The sequence below is a fragment of the Heptranchias perlo genome, chromosome 3 (genome assembly GCF_035084215.1).
Source record: "Heptranchias perlo isolate sHepPer1 chromosome 3, sHepPer1.hap1, whole genome shotgun sequence".
NCBI lineage: Eukaryota > Metazoa > Chordata > Chondrichthyes > Hexanchiformes > Hexanchidae > Heptranchias > Heptranchias perlo.
The window spans coordinates 23,378,795-23,398,330 of record NC_090327.1 but is presented as its reverse complement, the minus strand read 5'-3'; the positions used below and the strand labels follow the sequence as shown (position 1 = coordinate 23,398,330).

The following is a 19,536-nucleotide window of genomic DNA, read 5'->3' as shown; positions in this document are numbered from 1 at the left end:
AATATTAATTTCCATTTACTATGCATATTTTACAAGAGGTGCTTTCCTTATGATTGATTTTTTTTTAACACTATGATTACCCTGAAACTGTTCTGCTTCCAAAATAAAAATTGGGACTTAAAATCTGAACTCATCGAAACCTAATTGAAGGAAAGTCCCAGGGAGTACTTTTTTTTTCAGTGAGTTTTTCTTTAAACATGTATTCATACAAATGTTCCTTAAGGTTTGAAAATACATTGAGCTTCCTACCCCACTGGAGAGCCAGCATGTTGGACGCTGCTGCATACCCAGCCAGTCGTATATTGTCCTTGGATCAGGCAGCTCTTTATTGGCTGTTTCAACGTTACGGCTCTCATTTTAGTTTTTGTCATCTGTCCTGAAAACACTAACCCATGCTGGGGTTTGGATCCGTGAGCCCCAGGAGATCTCCAGCTCCACATCCAAATGCTCATTCTTGTGTGTGCCTAGACACTTAAGTATTGGCAGGCTACTCAATTACAACCATGAAATGCACCACAGCCAAACACGACCCTGTCCTTAATGGATAATGATCAGCGGGGGGAACTCTAGCAAATTTTGTTTACTCTCTCTCTAGCCTAGGGTTGTACCCGCCCAAGTGCCAAGGCTGTCAGGGATTCAACAAAAAATATCAATCTAACTATATAAATTTAATTTAATTAGCAGATCCGCATTATCATTGCGGGTTGGATAATACACTATTTTAGAACAATAGGAGTGTTATTAACAAAGTGTAACAGGGAAAGTGTTACAGTAAGTGTGACACTTACAGAGGAAGTATAAGCTATATGTAGGACTCCTGCATTTGACGTACATCTGTTGGGCATAAGAACATTTTTGACATGGCCTGACTTGAATATATACCGCCATTCCTTCATCATTGTGAAGTCAAAGTCCTAGAATTTCCTCCCTAACATTGGAGCGCCATCCATACAAGGACTAAAGTGGGTCAAGAAGAAGGCTCACCACCTCCACTGGGCAGCCAGGGATGTGGTGTAAACAATGACTTGTAAAAAATTCAACATCACTTCCTTGATTTTATAGTCAGTGCTCTTAGATATAGATGATGATGTGGAGATGCCATGATGGACTGGGGTTAACAATTGTAAACAATTTTACAACACCAAGTTATAGTCCAACGATTTTATTTTTAATCCCACAAGCTTTCGGGGGCTTTCCGAAAGCCCCCGAAAGCTTGTGGGATTAAAAATAAAATCGTTGGACTATAACTTGGTGTTGTAAAATTACTTAGATATAGAAGCAATGAATCCCATTTGCTTTCTGTGGCCTTTTCTACCTGCACCCCAATCTTGAACAGATTCACCAGAACAATTCAACTTCAGAAGAGACAGCCACAATTCATACTGGAGTCCGAAACAAGCCCAGATTTTTTATCCTACCTTTTCTGATGAACGACGTTGCGTCATGCACTCTATCACATGTGGAAAGGAGCTGCGTACTGCACGGAGGAACAGAGCTCCAACAGAACACATTTATCAAAGAGCCAGATCAACACTAACATCTTGTGAGGGATGTAAAACACTCCTACCCCTCACTGCCCCTATTTCTATTGACCACAGATGCAATTTTTGCAAGTGATGACAGTTATTCGGGAAGAGAGAAGATAATACATTAACTTCATATTCACACCCACAACCTTCCCCTCACACCACCTCCACAATAAATTTAAAAGAAAACAGTTTAGTTCGGGAGCTTTTCAATTTCATCAGGTAACGCAACCATGCTAGAAGCTGTAGCCCCCATTTTAACTCTAGGCAGGAATCAGGCAGCCGGGAGCCAAGGCGAGTGGCAAACCATCCTGGCCTTGGCAGTATGAGGCCTGGGAGATTTTAACTCGGTCAGTTTCCCGCCCAAAACCAGCGGGAATTGTCAGCTGGCTGGTGGGAGCGCGATGTTAGGTGGCAAGAGGCTGTCGCCGTGGACTGATGGAATGGTCCCCAAGACTTGGATAAATCTTGGGGTGTGGGTTTCTGGTGGGCGTCCTGGGTGGAAACCCAGGTCAGGGAAGGCCTCAGCTTTCCTTATGGGGCCCAGAGGATCACACCTGCTTTGGGCCTCTTCTGGCTCTGGTAGCACTTACCACTAGGTTGGTCCATCTTCGCTGCAATTTCCTCAGCATCACATCCAGGGCTCTCTCTGTAAAGTGGGGAGCCCTCCCTCCTCTCTGCTCCCTGGGTTCTGGCACAACCCTCAGTTATCTATTGCAATCCAGTGAATAGATTTCCTGGATCAAATTTACAAAATTTGAGTGCAGCTCCTTAAATCTGCTGCTGTGCCAGATATCCCACCTCCCCTTGACCTGCACACACCCAGTACATGGCACAACCCACGCAGGGAATGTTAAAGAGCTTTTTCAATATATAAGTAGCTCTCCTGAGGTCTGCTGCCTTCATGTCTAACGCAAGATGTGCTTGTGCACTTCCTCTGTGCCTCAATCAAAAATATTGGCCCTGTAATTTTTAATATACTGAAAAAATGTCACTAATGTTTAAAAATACTTAAGTGATATAAATATTATTATGCAGCTATTTTGAGAGGATTTATTTTAATAAAACTGTCATACTGTGATCATTGTAATGTTTTCTGAGGCAAGTCATTTAAATATTGAAGTCCCTGCAATGACATTTCCCCAAGAAAGGCCTGCCACGCTCTCTCTGGTGTCTGTTCTAGTTCAGTCCAAGAGTTAGAAATTTGTACCTGAACTTTGGGTGTTGGGAATTCCCAGGCTACTGCGGATGAATTTTGTATTGTGAGCGACAGACAGCTGCGTAATGGAAGTTAAAGCTTTGCATGTGGAACTACAATACCCAGACTGCACTTCAACAACCTGTGTCACATGCTATTGAGACAGAAAATTTACAAATAACAATGGTGAACTGCAGTAGTGGAACAAAAACCCATCAAAAGTAAACAGATTAAAATGTTTTCAGAATTTTATACAGCAACGACTATTAAATAAAATTTCTGAACGAAAGTTGTTGCTTGGGGTTGAGGCTTTATTTTTGTGTCATTGAAGAGACCCGGGGTAAATTTTAACCCCCCAAGAACGGGCGGGTAGGGAGTAAAAATCCTCCGTTTTCAGAGCAGGACCGCATCCTGGCTGCTTCTGGGTTTAACCTAGGCAGGTTTGTCTGCATGTGGAGAGCAGACACCAGGAAGTCCCGCCCCTACTTAAAGCCAGCGGGCCGATACTTAAAAGGACAATGTACCTCATTGAGATACTTGAGGTACTAAATATTTTGTGTATTGGAAAACTTAAATGAAACATAGAAAATAGGAGCAGGAGTAGGCCATTTGGCCCTTCGAGCCTGGTCCGCCATTCAGTATAGTCATGGCTGATCCTCTATCTCAATACCATATTCCTGCTCTCTCCCCATACCCCTCGATGCCTTCTGTGTCTAGAAACCTTATCTGTTTGAGTTTCTCATCGCATCTGATTCATGTCAGGTCAAAGCAGGCGGGAAGGACCGGATCCATGAGGTGAGTGCCTTTATTGCACTGCTTGTGGGCCTGGAGGAGCAGGAGTGCTTCATCCAGACCCAACAAGCTGACCTGCCCAACAGGACCCCTGTGATCGGCCAAAAACCCGCCCCCACCCCTCCCCGATGGTGGACCCCCACCTACCTCCGACTCTTCACCTGACATCCGATCTTCTTCTCAGCCCTCTCGATTTTTTCCTTAGCCTCCCGATCTTTTCCTTAGCCCCCCCCGATCTTTTCCTTAGCCTTCCGATCTTTTCCTTAGCCCCCCCGATCTCTTTCTCAGCCCCCCCGATCTCTTTCTCAGCCCCCCCGATCTCTTTCTCAGCCCCCCCCCGATCTCTTCCTCAGCCCCCCCGATCTCTTCCTCAGCCCCCCCGATCTCTTCCTCAGCCCCCCCGATCTCTTCCTCAGCCCCCCCGATCTCTTCCTCAGCCCCCCCGATCTCTTCCTCAGCCCCCCCGATCTCTTCCTCAGCCCCCCCGATCTCTTCCTCAGCCCCCCCGATCTCTTCCTCAGCCCCCCCGATCTCTCCCTCAGCCCCCCCGATCTCTCCCTCAGCCCCCCCGATCTCTCCCTCAGCCCCCCCGATCTCTTCCTCAGCCCCCCCGATCTCTTCCTCAGCCCCCCCGATCTCTTCCTCAGCCCCCCCGATCTCTTCCTCAGCCCCCCCGATCTCTTCCTCAGCCCCCCCGATCTCTTCCTCAGCCCCCCCGATCTCTTCCTCAGCCCCCCCGATCTCTTCCTCAGCCCCCCCGATCTCTTCCTCAGCCCCCCCGATCTCTTCCTCAGCCCCCCCCGATCTCTTCCTCAGCCCCCCCGATCTCTTCCTCAGCCACCCCGATCTCTTCCTCAGCCCCCCCGATCTCTTCCTCAGCCCCCCCGATCTCTTCCTCAGCCCCCCCGATCTCTTCCTCAGCCCCCCCGATCTCTTCCTCAGCCCCCCCGATCTCTTCCTCAGCCCCCCCCGATCTCTTCCTCAGCCCCCCCGATCTCTTCCTCAGCCCCCCCGATCTCTTCCTCAGCCCCCCCGATCTCTTCCTCAGCCCCCCCGATCTCTTCCTCAGCCCCCCCGATCTCTTCCTCAGCCCCCCCGATCTCTTCCTCAGCCCCCCCGATCTCTTCCTCAGCCCCCCCGATCTCTTCCTCAGCCCCCCCGATCTCTTCCTCAGCCCCCCCGATCTCTTCCTCAGCCCCCCCGATCTCTTCCTCAGCCCCCCCGATCTCTTCCTCAGCCCCCCCCCGATGTCTTTCTCAGCCCCCCCCACTCTCTTCCTCAGCACATCCCCCCATCTATTCCTCAGCCCTCACCCCACCCGATCTTCTCCCCAGCCTATGACCCCTCCTTCCCACCCTCTCTCTGATCCCTGGCTGTGCCAACTGCAGCAGGCATTCCTGCCCGACAGCCAGCCAGCCTGTCAATGGCTGCCAGGTGTGAAACCCGGAAGTGCCCACCACTTACCATCCAGGTTTCACATCTGGAAATCTTCCCCTCCCACTTCCTTCTGAGCTGGAAGTTAAAATTTGCCCCATGATATTTGTTCCAGTCATGGAAGAGAATTTTATGAGGTGCTTTAAGGCTGAGCTCAGGCATTAACTATAGGCAAGCATTCAGCCAGGCCTGGACCATGGCAAATGGCCACCTCTTTAAGATCCTTGTCAGTGGAGAATTGACAGTATGACAGCGAACATTTGACCCACAGCCTATAATTTAGTCTTCACCAGTTTCTTACTGGGGTTTGATATGCTATTTCTTATATGGTAATTCTTGTTGCATATATCAGGTGTCAAAATAAAACAAACTTTTCCTCCTCCGTTTTTCCTTTTAATTTTCCTCTCCTGTGCTGAATGTTGTGACCTATCCTGGGGTACAGAGTTGATGCTTAAGCCAAACAGCCCGTCTTCAGATACATCGAGTTACATCACATTACATTGAAACTGCAGCACAGAAACAGGCCGTTCGGCCCAACTGGTCTATGCCAGTGTTTATGCTCCACACGAGCCTCCTCCCGCCCTACTTCATCTAACCCCATCAGCATGCCCTTCTATTCCTTTCTCCCTGCTGTGCTTATCTAGTTTCCCCTTAAATACATCTATGCTATTTGCCTCAACCACTCATTGTGGTAACGTGTTCCACGTTCTTACCACACTTTGGGTAAAGCAATTTCTCCTGAATTTCCTATTGGATTTATTAAGGACTATTTTATATTAAAGACCTCCAGTTTTGGACTCCCCCACAAGTGGAAGCATTATGATCCTGACAATGGTGCTATCAGGTCCGCAGCTGACCTTTCCTTACATGTACACCACCTGGGCAAGGGCTTCGAGGTAATGATGAAGGATAACAACCCCGACCGATTTTTTGTTCTCCCCAAGGGACGCAGGTCCATTGTAGCAACCCCTCTTAAGGTTCTGCTGAGATTAGCTAACTCAATTCAGAGCAGGTCTAGACTAGTTCATTGCCATACCAGTCAGTGCAGTGTGTGCTGAGAGGTGAGGTAAAAAAAATAGAATTGGGTTGATACTCAGCCTGACAATAACATAGTCTACAAAGGGTTGAGCAATCCCTTAATGAGGCATGCGGAAGGTTTTACAAAGAAACAGAGGTCGACATCACTTGTCTACGACATCATCAAGGCAAAAATAATTCATGGATCTTTTAAAAAGTGACAAACAATTTCATAAGAACAGTGCTTCTTTAAGTAGGCCAAAGATCTGTAGTTTGTGCATTTGTAGAGTCAGCACGATGATGAGAATACAAAGATGAAGTTCATGTAATAATGAGTAGGAATGATGGAATTGTGTTTTATTCACTTTGACTACTTAGTATAGGGCTGCATGCATTAAATAAAGTGACTTCAAAGTTAAATTATGTATTAGCATCTTTGAACAAAATATCTGTTCAGACACATCGAACCTATTCAGCACCTAGCTGTGATTTGGGCAAAAATACAAAAGAGAGTAAGTGATTTCATAGAAACATAGAATGTTACAGCATGGAAGGAGGCCATTTGGCCCATTGTGCCTGTGCTGGCTCTTTGAAAGAGCTAACCCAATTAGTCCCACTCCCCTGCTCTTTCCTCATAGCCCTGCAAATTTTTCTACTTCAGGTATTTATCCAATTCCCTTTTGACAGTTATTATTGAATCTGCTTCCACCACCCTTTCAGGCAGTACATTCCAGACTATGACAACTCGCTGCGTAAAAAAAAAATTGCTGATTGTCAGCTCCCTCTAGGTCAAAAAAAGGAGCAACAACCAATGCTAACAAGATCCCAAAGAAGGTTCAATGTGTAGGGGATACATAACAGGGGCCAACGAATTGCATGTTTTGTTTTATATATTTTCTTCCAATTTTCTTCCCTGCTCTTCTGAAAATGCTAACTCATTTCAGCGTACATTTCCACAGATTCCCCCTCTACTTCACCCAAGCAATTATTCTTCAAGTGTGACGCTTGACAGTGACCATTGTCAAGATATTTAACCAGTGGGGTATGACAGCTGAATCTAGTCCTGTTCTTACCTGAGATTCTCACAAGTGCACTTGCCAGTAGGTGTCATTGGACAGCAATCGAGGGCAGGAGCCCTGGCTGATTTTCTTCCCCCCCTCCTTAGCTATTGCTGCTAATTTACTAATTATGTCACTGTGCAAGCTGGGTTGCAAAACAAAATACACACCACAGCACACACTGGGCAATGCTTTATTAGCTCCTTCATGGAATACAGAGGATAAACTGTTGTTGTACAACAATGGCGTACTCCAAGGCGGCCTTCGAGACACACGACAACGCAAAATCGTCGAGCAGAAATTGATAGCCAAGTTCCGCACCCATGAGGACGGCCTCAACCGGGATCTTGGGTTCATGTCACGCTACACGTTACCCCACCAGCGAACAAATGTTATCTGTTTTTAATATAACGGGTCAGTTGCTGTCTTTTCTATGTTTCTACCTCTCTATCTCTTTTTTTTTTGTTTGTTGTTTTTTTTGGTGATTTGTATATTCTGAGACCTGGCAGGTAACACCTGTCTGTCTGCACACTGATTGCCTTGGCAACGGGCAGTTGAAAAAACTGTGTGTAATCACCAAGCATTGTTCTGTGAATTATAAATGCGATTTCATTTCGAGGATTTCATTTTCACATCGTTCACCTGACGAAGGAGGAAGCCTCCGAAAGCTTGTGAATTTAAAATAAAATTGCTGGACTATAACTTGGTGTTGTAAAATTGTTTACAATTTACAAAAAAACTGTAATACATGAATACATTTGCTAAATGCACGTTCAGAAAATGTAAGACAAGATGAGGGATATTTTTGGAGCATAAGACACTGCATTAAGTTAGCAAAGGAGATGTAACATCCTCTGGAGTGTTAACTTACTGTAGGGACCGACCTAATGGACATGGAACAGATGTGTTCAATCTAGGTGGTTCTTTGAAATCTGTCCAAACTTCTCTAATTTTAATCTTTACTAGGCGCATATTGCTTTGAATTCACTGGATTTGATGTAATGTTTTTAAAGTAGGTAAGTGTCAGGGAGTTAATCTGTATGTAATGGCTTCCCCATCTAATTAACAGTATTTTTCAAAAAATTTTTGTTGCCTGATAGGAGAAACTTCATATTAACTTCACCGCCTTCAACAAAGTTTTAATCTGCCACTTTCGTTCTCACCAAAATGCCGCACTGCTGATCCAGCTGTAGCTGTCCATCAGCAAGCAGCATCTGTTTTGCTGTGCAATCTACACTAAGGAATTTTACAATCATTGAGGTTCCCCAATTATCATATAGGAGTGGAAAGGGGCATGATCAAGAGAAGTCTAGAGAAATGCTGGGAATTACAATGCATGCCTGAGATTCTGATGCTGAGGTGGGAGGGTGGAAAATAGTTATCTTACGTATAGGACTCTGGTTGAATGCCAGAGAGCTGATCGGCCTGTCTGTTCTTGTGAGCTGTCTGAGTGAGACTACCACTTTGGTACCAGTTACTGCAGACATACAGGCACCTTTAAAGTCCAGGTTTCCATTCTCTGGAAATGCTGTTGCGATCAGACAACTCATTGCACCAGAAAATAAAATATTAACAACTTAGATTTAGATGATGCCTTTAACATCAAAAAAATCCTGAGAGTTGGGAGAGATGACCAAAAGTTTAATTGAAGAGATGGGTTTTCAGAAATAAAACTAGAAAATAGTGGAAAACACTCAGCAGATCAGGCAGCATCTGTGGAGAGAGAAACAGAGTTAACGTTTCAGGTCAATGACCTTTCATCAGAACTGGGTTTTCAGAAGCTGCTTAAAGGTGAAGGGAAAGAAGCGAGCTATTTAGGAAGATACGAACAGGAGGAGGCCATTTAGCTCCTCGAGCCTGTTCCGCCATTCAATTAGATCATGGCTGATCTGTGACTTAACTCCATATACCCGCCTTAGCCCCGTATCCTTTAATACCTTTGGATAACAAAAGTCTATCAACCTCAGATTTAAAATTAACAATTGAGCTAGCATCAACTGCCATTTGCAGAAGAGAGTTCCAAACTTCTACCACCCTTTGTGTGTAGAAGTGTTTCTTTAGCTTCACTCCTGAAAGTCCTGGCTCTAATTATATTACTCCTGAAAGTACTGGCTTTAATTTTTAGACTATGTCCCCTACTCCTAGACTCCCCAACCAGCGGAAATAGTTTCTCCCTATCAGTTCCCCTTAATATCTTGAAAACTTCGATCAAATCGCCCCTTAGTCTTCTAAATTCTAGGGATTACAATGCTGGTTTGTGTAATCTCTCCTCATAATTTAACCCTTGGAGTCCAGGTACCATTCTAGTAAACCTACGCTGCACTCCCTCCAAGGCCAATGTATCCTTCCTAAGGTGCGTTGCCCAGAACTGAACACAGTACTCCAGGTGTGGTCTAACCAGGGCTTTGTATAACTGTAGCATAAGTTCTACCCCTTCTATTCTAGTCCTCCAGATATAAAGGGAGTTACAGAAAATAAGGTCAAAACAGTTGAAGGCGGTGCCATCAGTTGTGAACAGAAGACCAGAGTAGGGGGATCAGAAGGGACGTAGTCTACAGAAAGTTGCAGAGGAAGGGTGAGGTCAGGCCTTGGAGGAATTTGCAAATGAAGACAAGGAACAGAGAGTCATTGTAGGTCGGTGAGAATGAGGGTGATGGGTGAGTGGGACTCAGTGCAGGATAGGATATGGCAGGCTAAGTTTTGGAAAAGTTGTGAATTTACGGAAAGAAAGAAAGAACTTGCATTTATATAGCGCCTTTCATGACCTCAGGATCTCCCAAAGCGCTTTACGACCAATGAAGTAGTTATAAATTGTGGTCACTGTTGTAATGTGGGAAACACAGCATCCAATTTGTGCACAGCATGGAGATTGGCAGGGCAGCAAGAAATTTGTACAAGAAATTGAGTCTAGAAGTGACAAAGGTGTGGATAAGGGTTTCAACGGTGATGGGGATGAGATACAGGTGATGCGAAGGTGGAAATAATTGATCTTGGTGATGGGTAGAATATGGGGTTTGAAGCTGAGCTCTGGGTTAAACAGAACCCAAGGTTGTACACAGCCTGATTCAGTCTCAATGCTGCTAGAATCCAAAACCTCCTCTTGGGGCATTGAGTGCTAATAGTTAAACTCCAAAAATCTTATAAACCCCACTGCATATATAATTGACAGCACTTTATGTAACATATGATATATTACCTTTTAATTTATGTAATATATTGAAATATGGTCTGGAGAGACAGTCAAACTGATTACTGGAGAAACTTAATTAGCCTGAATTAAACAGTTTTCACTTTGACCTTTAGCAATATACTAGCACTGAATATTGATGAAAGAAATGCTTGTTGACTGTCATTTTCATTGAGTTTTGATAAGGATCTACTTTCTCATCAAGTCACTTATGTTTTGAAGTTTAAAGTTGTAATTTTGTGATAATGTCTATTTTATGTTGGCCTACATATTCGATGCTGTGCCCATTTTACAAGCGTAAAATGGGTGTCAAAGCATACAATATGGCGGGTGGCAATCACACGGGACATGTGCCGCCCACCTTATTGATATAGGCATCAAAAGAGGAGTCCAGAGCCCATGCCTGAAACAGGCATATGGCCCTTTGCATATGCAAATAAATGGCCTAACGCCTGTTTGGTGCCCCCTTTAACAAATTGGTTTGACCTGAACGCAGCCAGCACCAGAAAACCAGGTCTACATGCAGCCTAACCAGCAGTCCTTAAAGGGACTGCTGCAGGCCGCCATGAGAAAGGTAAGGTTAAAAAAATGCTTACCTGAATATGGAGCCGGGAGGTGCAGGAGTGCTCCTCCAGGCTCCACATTAAAACCACGAGCTGCTGCCGGACTCTGCTGTTCCAGTATTCCAATATTGTCATTGACACTTTGAATCTACCTACAAATATAAACAGGACAAATTCAGAAGATCTAATGCCTCACCATATTGTGGAATGAGCTCCACTTGAAAAGTATAAATAGGCCATAATTTGTTTCTTTATTTTAAGCGCTGTTTGCTGTTTATGTTTGAGCTCAGTATCCATGATCTTTAAGAAGTGTCATCATAATTTATACATTGGAGAGTACAAAAGAAGCAACCTAGAAATTCTCATGCATTTTATTCATGGCCACAAAGTATTATTAATGTGTATGTAAAAGGACTGAGACTTCACTAAATATGAAACTAAATCTCTCATACAGTGCAACCAAATGCAAAGGAAGCTCCACAATTAGTCAATTGTACACTTGTAATTTCTCCATTAAGATAGGTTCTCATTCCAGAACATTACCTGAAGGTCGAGAATCCAACTTTAAAGAGGGTAAAAATCTTCGAAGATTTGCGGTCTTTTCTATTGGATCCTAGTGATCCGTGAAGGCCACAAATGGAAAGTTACAAACAAGATGCTGATTGAATTTTACAAAAGTGGGTCTAAGAGACCAGTCAGTCATTGGTCCCGATGCCTGAAGTACATGACGTCATTTATTTCTTTAATTTCTTTTAGACAAGAGCTCGGAAGATGAAATGCTGCTTCATTCTGGCAGGTTTGATTATTTTGTCTGTCATCACCATAATTATCGTGGTTTCATTGAAGCACTGAATTTGGCACAATACTACAGGTAAGGGCTTTGTTTATTTGACTTAATAATGGAATTTACTCAACTGTAAAGGTACATCAAAATGTAAGCTATAATTTACAATTGGCATTACAATTCATGTCTGTAGCCATATTTTATTTTAATGACGGCTTCAATGAGCCTTTGGGACTGGGGATTTCAGTTTTGGAGTACGTGTTAAGTTTTTGTGTATGAGAGGACGTGGGAAGAAACCTCTTCAGTAGAATATCATGTCAGTAATGCAGTGCTGTTCAAGTGTTGCATTTGACCACATCATGTAGCAAATCTTTCAATATTTGTTCAGTGTCCTATGTGTAGTGTTATACTACAAACTTGGTAATTAGAGCAAGACATGATAAGTCACTTAAGATAATAACTTTCTGTGGTATTTTGTGCATGGAACTGCAAAAATGCTTGCTCGTGCTCATGATCCCCCACATAGTGGGGTGGAATTGTCCCAACAATGGTATCTAGGTGGCTGACTGGTGGCAGATCACCCGGTAGTCCCACCAAAAGGCCCGGTCCATTTTGAGGACTGGGCCTCATCTGCTTTGGGCCAGCCGACAGCAGCCGGAAACTGAACAATCAGATTTATTGGATAAAGAACAGAAATTGGAGCAGTGGTTCTCCCAATGGTTCAATCGGTACATAGGAAGATAGGAACAAGAGTAAACCATTTCAGCCCCTCGAGCCTGTTCCGCCATTCAATTAGATCAGGCTGATCTTCACCTTAACTCCATTTGCTCCATAGCCCTTGATACCCTTACCTAACAAAAATCTGTCCATCTCAGTCTTCGGGGGAGAGAATTCCAAATTCTACTAGCCTTTGTGTGAAAAAGTGCTTCCTGACTTTACTCCTAAATGGCCTAGCTCTAATTTTAAAATTTTCCCCCTTCTTCTGGATTCCCCCACCAGAGGAAACAATTTCTCTATATCTACCCTATCAAATCCCTTTATCATTTTAAAGGCCTCGATTAGGTCACCCCTTAACCTTCTAAACTCAAGCAAGGTTTCTTCAACCTGCCCTCATAATTTAACCTCTTAAGCCCAGGTATCATTCTGGTGAATCTGCACTGTACATCTTCCAAGGCCAATATTTCTTGCCTGAGGTTTGGTGCTCAAAACTAAATGCAATACTCCAGATGAGGTCTCATCAAGGCTCTGTGCAACTGAAGCATAACTTCCTCCCCTTTGTATTCCAGCCTCCTTGAGATAAAGGCCAACTTTCCATTAGCCATTTTGATTACTTTTTGTACCTATGCACTAGTGTTTAGTGACTTCCGTACGTGGACACTTAGGGCTCGATTTTAAAAGTAAAAATCGGGAGGGTTGGGGGCGGGGGTGGGGGTGTATTGAAAATTGCCACCATTTCAGACCTGCCTCTAACCCACCCATTTCTGGTTTTCACGGGGGCGGGATGAGGGGCGGGCGACTAACCCGCTCCCAGGAGGCAGATCGGTCCCTAAAACCTTTCAAGGAGGCTTCAGGCCTCCATTTTTCACTAATTCACGATTTCAGCCCTGGGGGGCCTGGATTTCTGGGCCTTCTGTTTTATGCTTCGTGAAAGGAGGCGAGAAGGCCCGAGACTAACAGGTAGGTGCCTAGAAAGGCACAGCTTCTGGGCCCGGAAGGACACGTGTACTTCCCCCAGACCCAACAAGTCTACCTGCACCGACCCCCTCAACGATCGCGGACCCCCAACCCCTGATCACGGACCCCTGACCCTGATCCTCCCCCTCCGACCCCCGAACCCATCCCCCAACCTTGATCCTCCCCCTCCAATCCCAACCCCGATCCTCCAGCCCCCGACCCTCCCCCTCAATGATCACGGACCCCTGCAATGACCCCTGATCCTGACTCGCCCCCCCCCCCCCCCGTGACTGACCCCTGATCCCATTCCCCCATAACTCGTGACCTCAGTGCCCACCTATGCCCACCCATGCCCCACCCCCCCATCCATGCAAACAAAGACTTACCTGCAGACGTCCTCTCCCCGGTGGTCTCCCGTCCGACAGACACCAGCCTTTCAATCAGCCAGTCAGTCGGATGGGAAACCGACAAAAAAAAACACATCCTTACGTCAAAATAGTAAGGACTTCTGGTAAACCCGTACTAATGGGTTTCCTGACCTCAAATTGACCCACCCGCCCTCTTCCCGGCTCCGTTTTAAAATTACCCCCTTAGTGTCAACTGCAGACTTGAATATACAACTCTCTATTGCTTCATCCAAGTCATTAATATATATGGTAGAAAGCTGAGGTCCCAGTGCTGATCTCTGGGGAACACCACTTTTCTCATCTTGACAATCAGAGAACGTTCCCTTTATCCCTATTCTCTGCCTCCTACCTCCCAACCAATTTTTTACCCATGTCACAAGATTATTTCCAAGTCCATGCGCGCTCATTTTTACTCATCATAATTTGTACTAATAATTACTCACCTTTCGCAAAACTATGCCAACTCTCTTTGATCAGCTGATACTTGTCCAAGTGTTCAGTCACTGTCTCTGGTGATAGATACCAGTAACTTTCCCACAATTGTTGTTAAATTGACAGCTGTAGTTACATAGTTTCCCCCTCCCTCCTTAAATAATGGCAACGTTTGCAATCCAACCTCACACTGCCATGGTGGTATTTGAACTCGCGTTCTCTGGATTAATAGACCAGGCCTCTGGATTACCAGTCCAGTAACATAACCAGTACACTACCAGGTAAAGTTGCTTTGCACAGAGTGAGCCATTAGCAGGCTGCTCGCGATTATCATGCAAAGGGTTCTAAGCGGCATTAATGTAGGCATACAGCCACCTCATCCAACTCCTTGACTTATCTTGAATTTGGTGCATGACCTGGGAAACCAGAAAGAAGAGGGGAAAACAAATGTGAAAGAGAAGAGTTTCCAACCGACACAAAACAAGAGAGACATTAACAGACTAAAACTTCATTACATGCACACAAACTGACATCAGGTAGTTGTGATCTGTACTGTCTTGGCCACCTCTACCATGAGAAGATAGGAAGGCGAGCAACTTATGGGACTTTATATTATAGATGGTTGAGAACTGCAATACAAAAGTACAATTTGTGACATTCATAATTTACAAATGATGCAATTCAAAGAATTTAGGACAGTGTCTACCCTATAACCAAGTCACATTTCACTTGTATCTATGCTACCATTTTCTTGAGTCAGAACTAATATGTACCTGAGGAATATATATTATATCTATCTATAATATATAAAAAATCTTAAATATGCACACACTTCCAGTCTACAAAACCTTACATCCTATTGTCATATTTTGTCAACTCTTTCCATTATAAATTCCGATGTCCACATTTGTAATAGAAACTGCCTCTGTAAACTTTTCATGCTGTAATTATACCCTCCTGCCAATGGTGATGCTGTAGTGCCACAGCCTTGCATCTCGCAGCTCCTCAGCCTGTACTCCAGAACAGTTCTTTTCCTCCAATCAACTCCGCTTTTCTGTTTCACATAGTATCATAGTAGGTACAGCACAGGAGGAGGCCATTCGGCCCATCGTGCCTGTACCGGCGCGTTGAAAGAGTCATCCAAATAGTCCCATTCCCCTGCTCTTCCCAATAGCCCTGTAAATTCAAGTATTTATCCAATTTTCTTTTGAAAGTTACAATTGAATCTGCTTCTTTCAAGCAGTGCATTCCAGATCATTACAACTCACTGCGTAAAAGATTACCATAAATTTTGCATTAACTACAAATAATATCAAATCAAAGTTTAAAAATAAGGACACAATGGGCGTCATTTTAGCACCCACTATCGGGTGCGTTCCTGGCGGGGGGGCTCCGAAAATCGGAGAATCCCGGAGTGGGTCGGGAGCCCGACTCCAACCAGCCCACTTCCGGGTTCCCCACTGACGCGCCGGCGTGCGCGCGCAGCCCCCGCTGATGGGAATCCCGCAGGCAATTAAAGCCAGCGGGATGCCACTTGAAGCTATTTATTTTGCTTTTTCAGGTCATTAACTGACCTGATTAAGGGATTATGTGAGGAGGGGTGGGATTTTACAGAAAACTAGGACTGTTTCCCACACTGGGGGAAACACTACCAGTTCAAATGGACCTGTTGCAGCTGTCAGCCTGTGGCAGCTGCAAAGGTCCATTTGACAGGTGTGGGGGGAGACCCTCACTCATTGCAGGAGGCCACTCTGTCACTTGGGACAAAGTTTGGCCTCCACCACCCTCCTCCTGACAATCAAAGTCACCAACTTGCACACTTACCCCAGGGTCCAGAGACATGTACCTACCTTGCGGACCCCCTCAGATGTACATCTTCCGGATGGGGGCCGCCGTAGCTGCAGTCATGACCTCCTCGGAGGGCGAACAGCATCACCAGCCTCGCCATCCATGCCGTCCACCTCTGACACGTGGAGCTCCACAACAGAGTGCTGTGACACATCCACCTGTACAGCAGGAGGGAGGGCTACCGCAGAGAGAGATGCGTCACAGAGGGCACTACCCTCGCCACAGGGTCCACAGACCGAGGCTCAGCTTCCTGGACCTCTCTGAGCAGCAGTGCACACGGAGGCTCAGAGTCACTCTACATGTAGTTGTGGACATCTGCAGTCTCCTTCATGCCAAGCTGCTCCTGGAGGGCCCGAGCACTATCTTCTTACCTGTCGCTGTCAAAGTCACCACTGCCCTCAACAACTTCTCCTCCGCATCCTTCCAGGATGCCACCGGGGACATCGCCGACGTCTCTCAGCCATCTGCATAAAAGAGCCCTGCAAATACTCCTACACCCACTCTGCAGTGACACAATGGGTGGCATCAGTTGTGGGTCTTCATAGTGATCCTCAGGAAAGGGCATTATTGCACAAACCAGACAAGATTCGCAAAGACATGGCAGTAGTGGTGCCAATATAATATGTAATGTGAGTTGGTCAGAAATTCAATATAAGTAACAACCATGACAAACCCTCAAACACCCTTGTGCATCCCTTTCATGCTCAGGACACGTTTGCCTTACGCTGCCTACTGCATATATGTGATGCATGCCCTGTGGCTGCAGCACAGGTAGTGGCAGGTTGAGTGAGGCTGGCCGTGAAAGAGATGCACGAGAGGGTGAGTATGAGATAGAGTCATGAGATTGTATGAGGATTGGGTTGAGTGGTAGTGGCAGGATGAGTACTGGCGAGGTGAGTAAGTGCAGGTAAGATGAGGATGAGGTTTGAGTGGGTATGAGGGGTGATGTGACAGAGTAGTGTTGGCAGTGCAGAAGGAGATGTGAGGTGGGGGCGGTGATGTGGCAGACGGAGTGTAGGGAAAAGAGTAAGTGTACTCACTTCGGCTGACCTACTGAGGTCATTGGATCGCCTCCTGCACTGTATGCAGGTGGGCGATATGTTGGTGGTGCTGGTGACCTCCTCTGCCATCTCGAGCCAGGTCTTCCTGGTGGCAGAGGCAGGCCGCTTCCTCCTGCCCGCCGGGGGGAAGATCTCTGTCCTCCCCCTCCTCCTCACCCCATGTATTGATACCTGGAGTCACGCATCATTAAACTGGGAGCAGCCTTCCCCCTGGGCTGCTCCATGCTGTAATTTTTTCTGTTTGTTGCAGCATCTGTCAGTGGAGGACTGCCCCTTTAAATAGAGCTCCTCCAGCTGACAGATCTTACTGCGCATGCGCAGCCCGCCCGACGCGCAGATCAGCAGTGGGGAACCCGGAGGAGAAGGTAAGTGGATCCAATTGGGCTACGATCGCGCGGGTGGCTGACTGATTTCGCTGATAGCCCCCCTGCCGAGAACCTGCAGCCCTGGTAACATCGAGCCCAATATATGATTTTAAAATGGGAACTTAATATGTATACATTTTATATTATACATCTATCTTTATCTTCTTGAAAATCTGTCGTCTGCGTACCCGGGTCCAATTATCCCTGCTCTTTTATGTTGCATCACCCGCAGACAGTCATTGTATAACCCGTCAGACTTTAATCCCACTGAAGTCAGTGGAATCAGGTGGGTTGCACAATGGACAGGTGATTTGTTCTGCTGGGTTACTAGCCAGGCAATTAAAATGAAAATTACAACCCCCCACCTCTCCCCCCTCCCCCCCGCCCCTGCTATGTGTAACACCATGGGAGATCAGCCAGTATATTATTAAAATTTTGCATACAGCATGCACTTTCTGTGCACACTTTGTTGATATCACTATTGTTACAAAGCAGCATAACCTTTGACTTACTCTGAGCAATGCCATGAGAGATCTTCTGGTAACAATTTTGCTCTAAATTCTTTCATTTTCTTTGCTATTCTTTCTTTTTCTCACTGGGTTTTTCTTTTTATGTTTGTACTGAACGATATTTTCTTTTCCTGCTGTTATATATAGCTGCCTTTTCTTTTCTGCTCCTTCTGCACAGACTCCTGCTTTAATTTCACTTTGTTTCTTATTTGAAGTGCTTTGTTCTCCCCAGTTTTACTCTTTATTGGCTGAACCTGGTGCTTTCAGAAATCAATGGCCTCTACAGTGGAAAAAATAGGATTTCTTTTATCTCCAAGATCTTCTGATTCCAGCAGACATTTGGAACCCCAACAACAAAAATAAACAGATACGTAACAACCCGTGAAATCGCAAAGCTGCCCATTTTGATGGGCTAGCATTCGGTTTCCAGTTCCTCCCTAGATATGGGAAATCTAACATTGTAGGGAATAGTAGTGAGAGGCTGGGAGTTGTAATCTAATTACATGCCTCTGTTTTATTTTCAGGATTTTCCAGTTTTATCCTTTGTGCTCCTGGTTTTACAACAGCAGAAAGAGAATAAGCCAAATGAAATAATGCAAAGCCCAACACTACAAACAATTATTCTCTCATTGTCAATGTAAGAGCAGATTATACAGTTTCCTAGTGGCGTACACCTTTACATTAATCAGTATCATGAATTGCAGCAAACATCAGGTTGGAATTTATTAGGCAGAATTTTTTTTATTGCAAATGAATAACACGAATAAAATTTCAAATTATTAAATGTTTTTGTGGTTCTTGTGATTTTTTTTTCCTATTTCCTAGAATTTTGTAGAGATACAGTTCTTCATTTTTTTAAAAATTAAGAAACATAAGTTAAGGGACAGACCCACATTGAAAGACTTCACCATGGTTAAAAAGATGATAAGGTAAGTCAACAAGTAGTGGTTAGGTGATGCCAAAGCTGCCCCCCGTACAGATCCCTGGGAATCATCACTTGTCACATCAGAAAACATTCCCATTACCCCTACTCTCTGTCTCCTACCTTCAAACCAATTACCAACCCATGTCACAAGGTTACCTCCAATTCCGCAGACTTTCATTGGATGTAATAGAATTAGTGGATGATGGTGGTAGCAAGTTAATTATGTAATTGGTCAAGTAAAAGGAAACAAAAGGTATTGATCAATGATAGCTGTGACCAGAAAAGTATCCCAGAGATCAATAAAACGTCAATGTTAAGATTTGCAAGAGAGCAAACATAATGTGGGAAAGAATGGTTTTCAGAAGAAATGGATGAAACTGAAGATAGCCAGTACTGAGTAAATGAGGCAACAGTTAATAATTTGGCTTACTTGCTTCTGCCATATTATGCCCAAGCCTACAAAAGCTTGATGCCCTGGGTTTCAGAGGAAATAGGAACATAGGAACAGGAGTAGGCCATTCAGCCCCTCGTGCCTGCTCCGCCATTTGATAAGATCATGGCTGATCTGTGATCTAACTCCATATACCTGCCTTTGGCCCATATCCCTTAATACCTTTGATTGCCAAAAAGCTATCTATCTCAGATTTAGATTTAGCAATTGAGCTAGTATCAATTGCCGTTTGCGGAAGAGAGTTCCAAACTTCTACCACCCTTTGTGTGTAGAAATGTTTTCTAATCTTGCTCCTGAAAGGTCTG

At 44.9% G+C, this 19,536-nt stretch overlaps 1 protein-coding gene across 1 annotated transcript in view; it reads left to right on the top strand.

The window, feature by feature from the left end:
- The window catches only part of tsnare1 (T-SNARE Domain Containing 1), a 619,881-nt gene extending 601,242 nt beyond the window's left edge, over positions 1 to 18,639 (top strand). Inside the window, exons 11-12 of the mRNA XM_067978551.1 lie at positions 11,532 to 11,646; positions 18,380 to 18,639. Of these exons, the coding sequence (XP_067834652.1) occupies positions 11,532 to 11,627 (96 nt within the window). The 3' untranslated portion in view covers positions 11,628 to 11,646; positions 18,380 to 18,639. The remainder of the gene's footprint in view (positions 1 to 11,531; positions 11,647 to 18,379) is intronic.
- Positions 18,640 to 19,536: the final 897 nt, after the last annotated feature.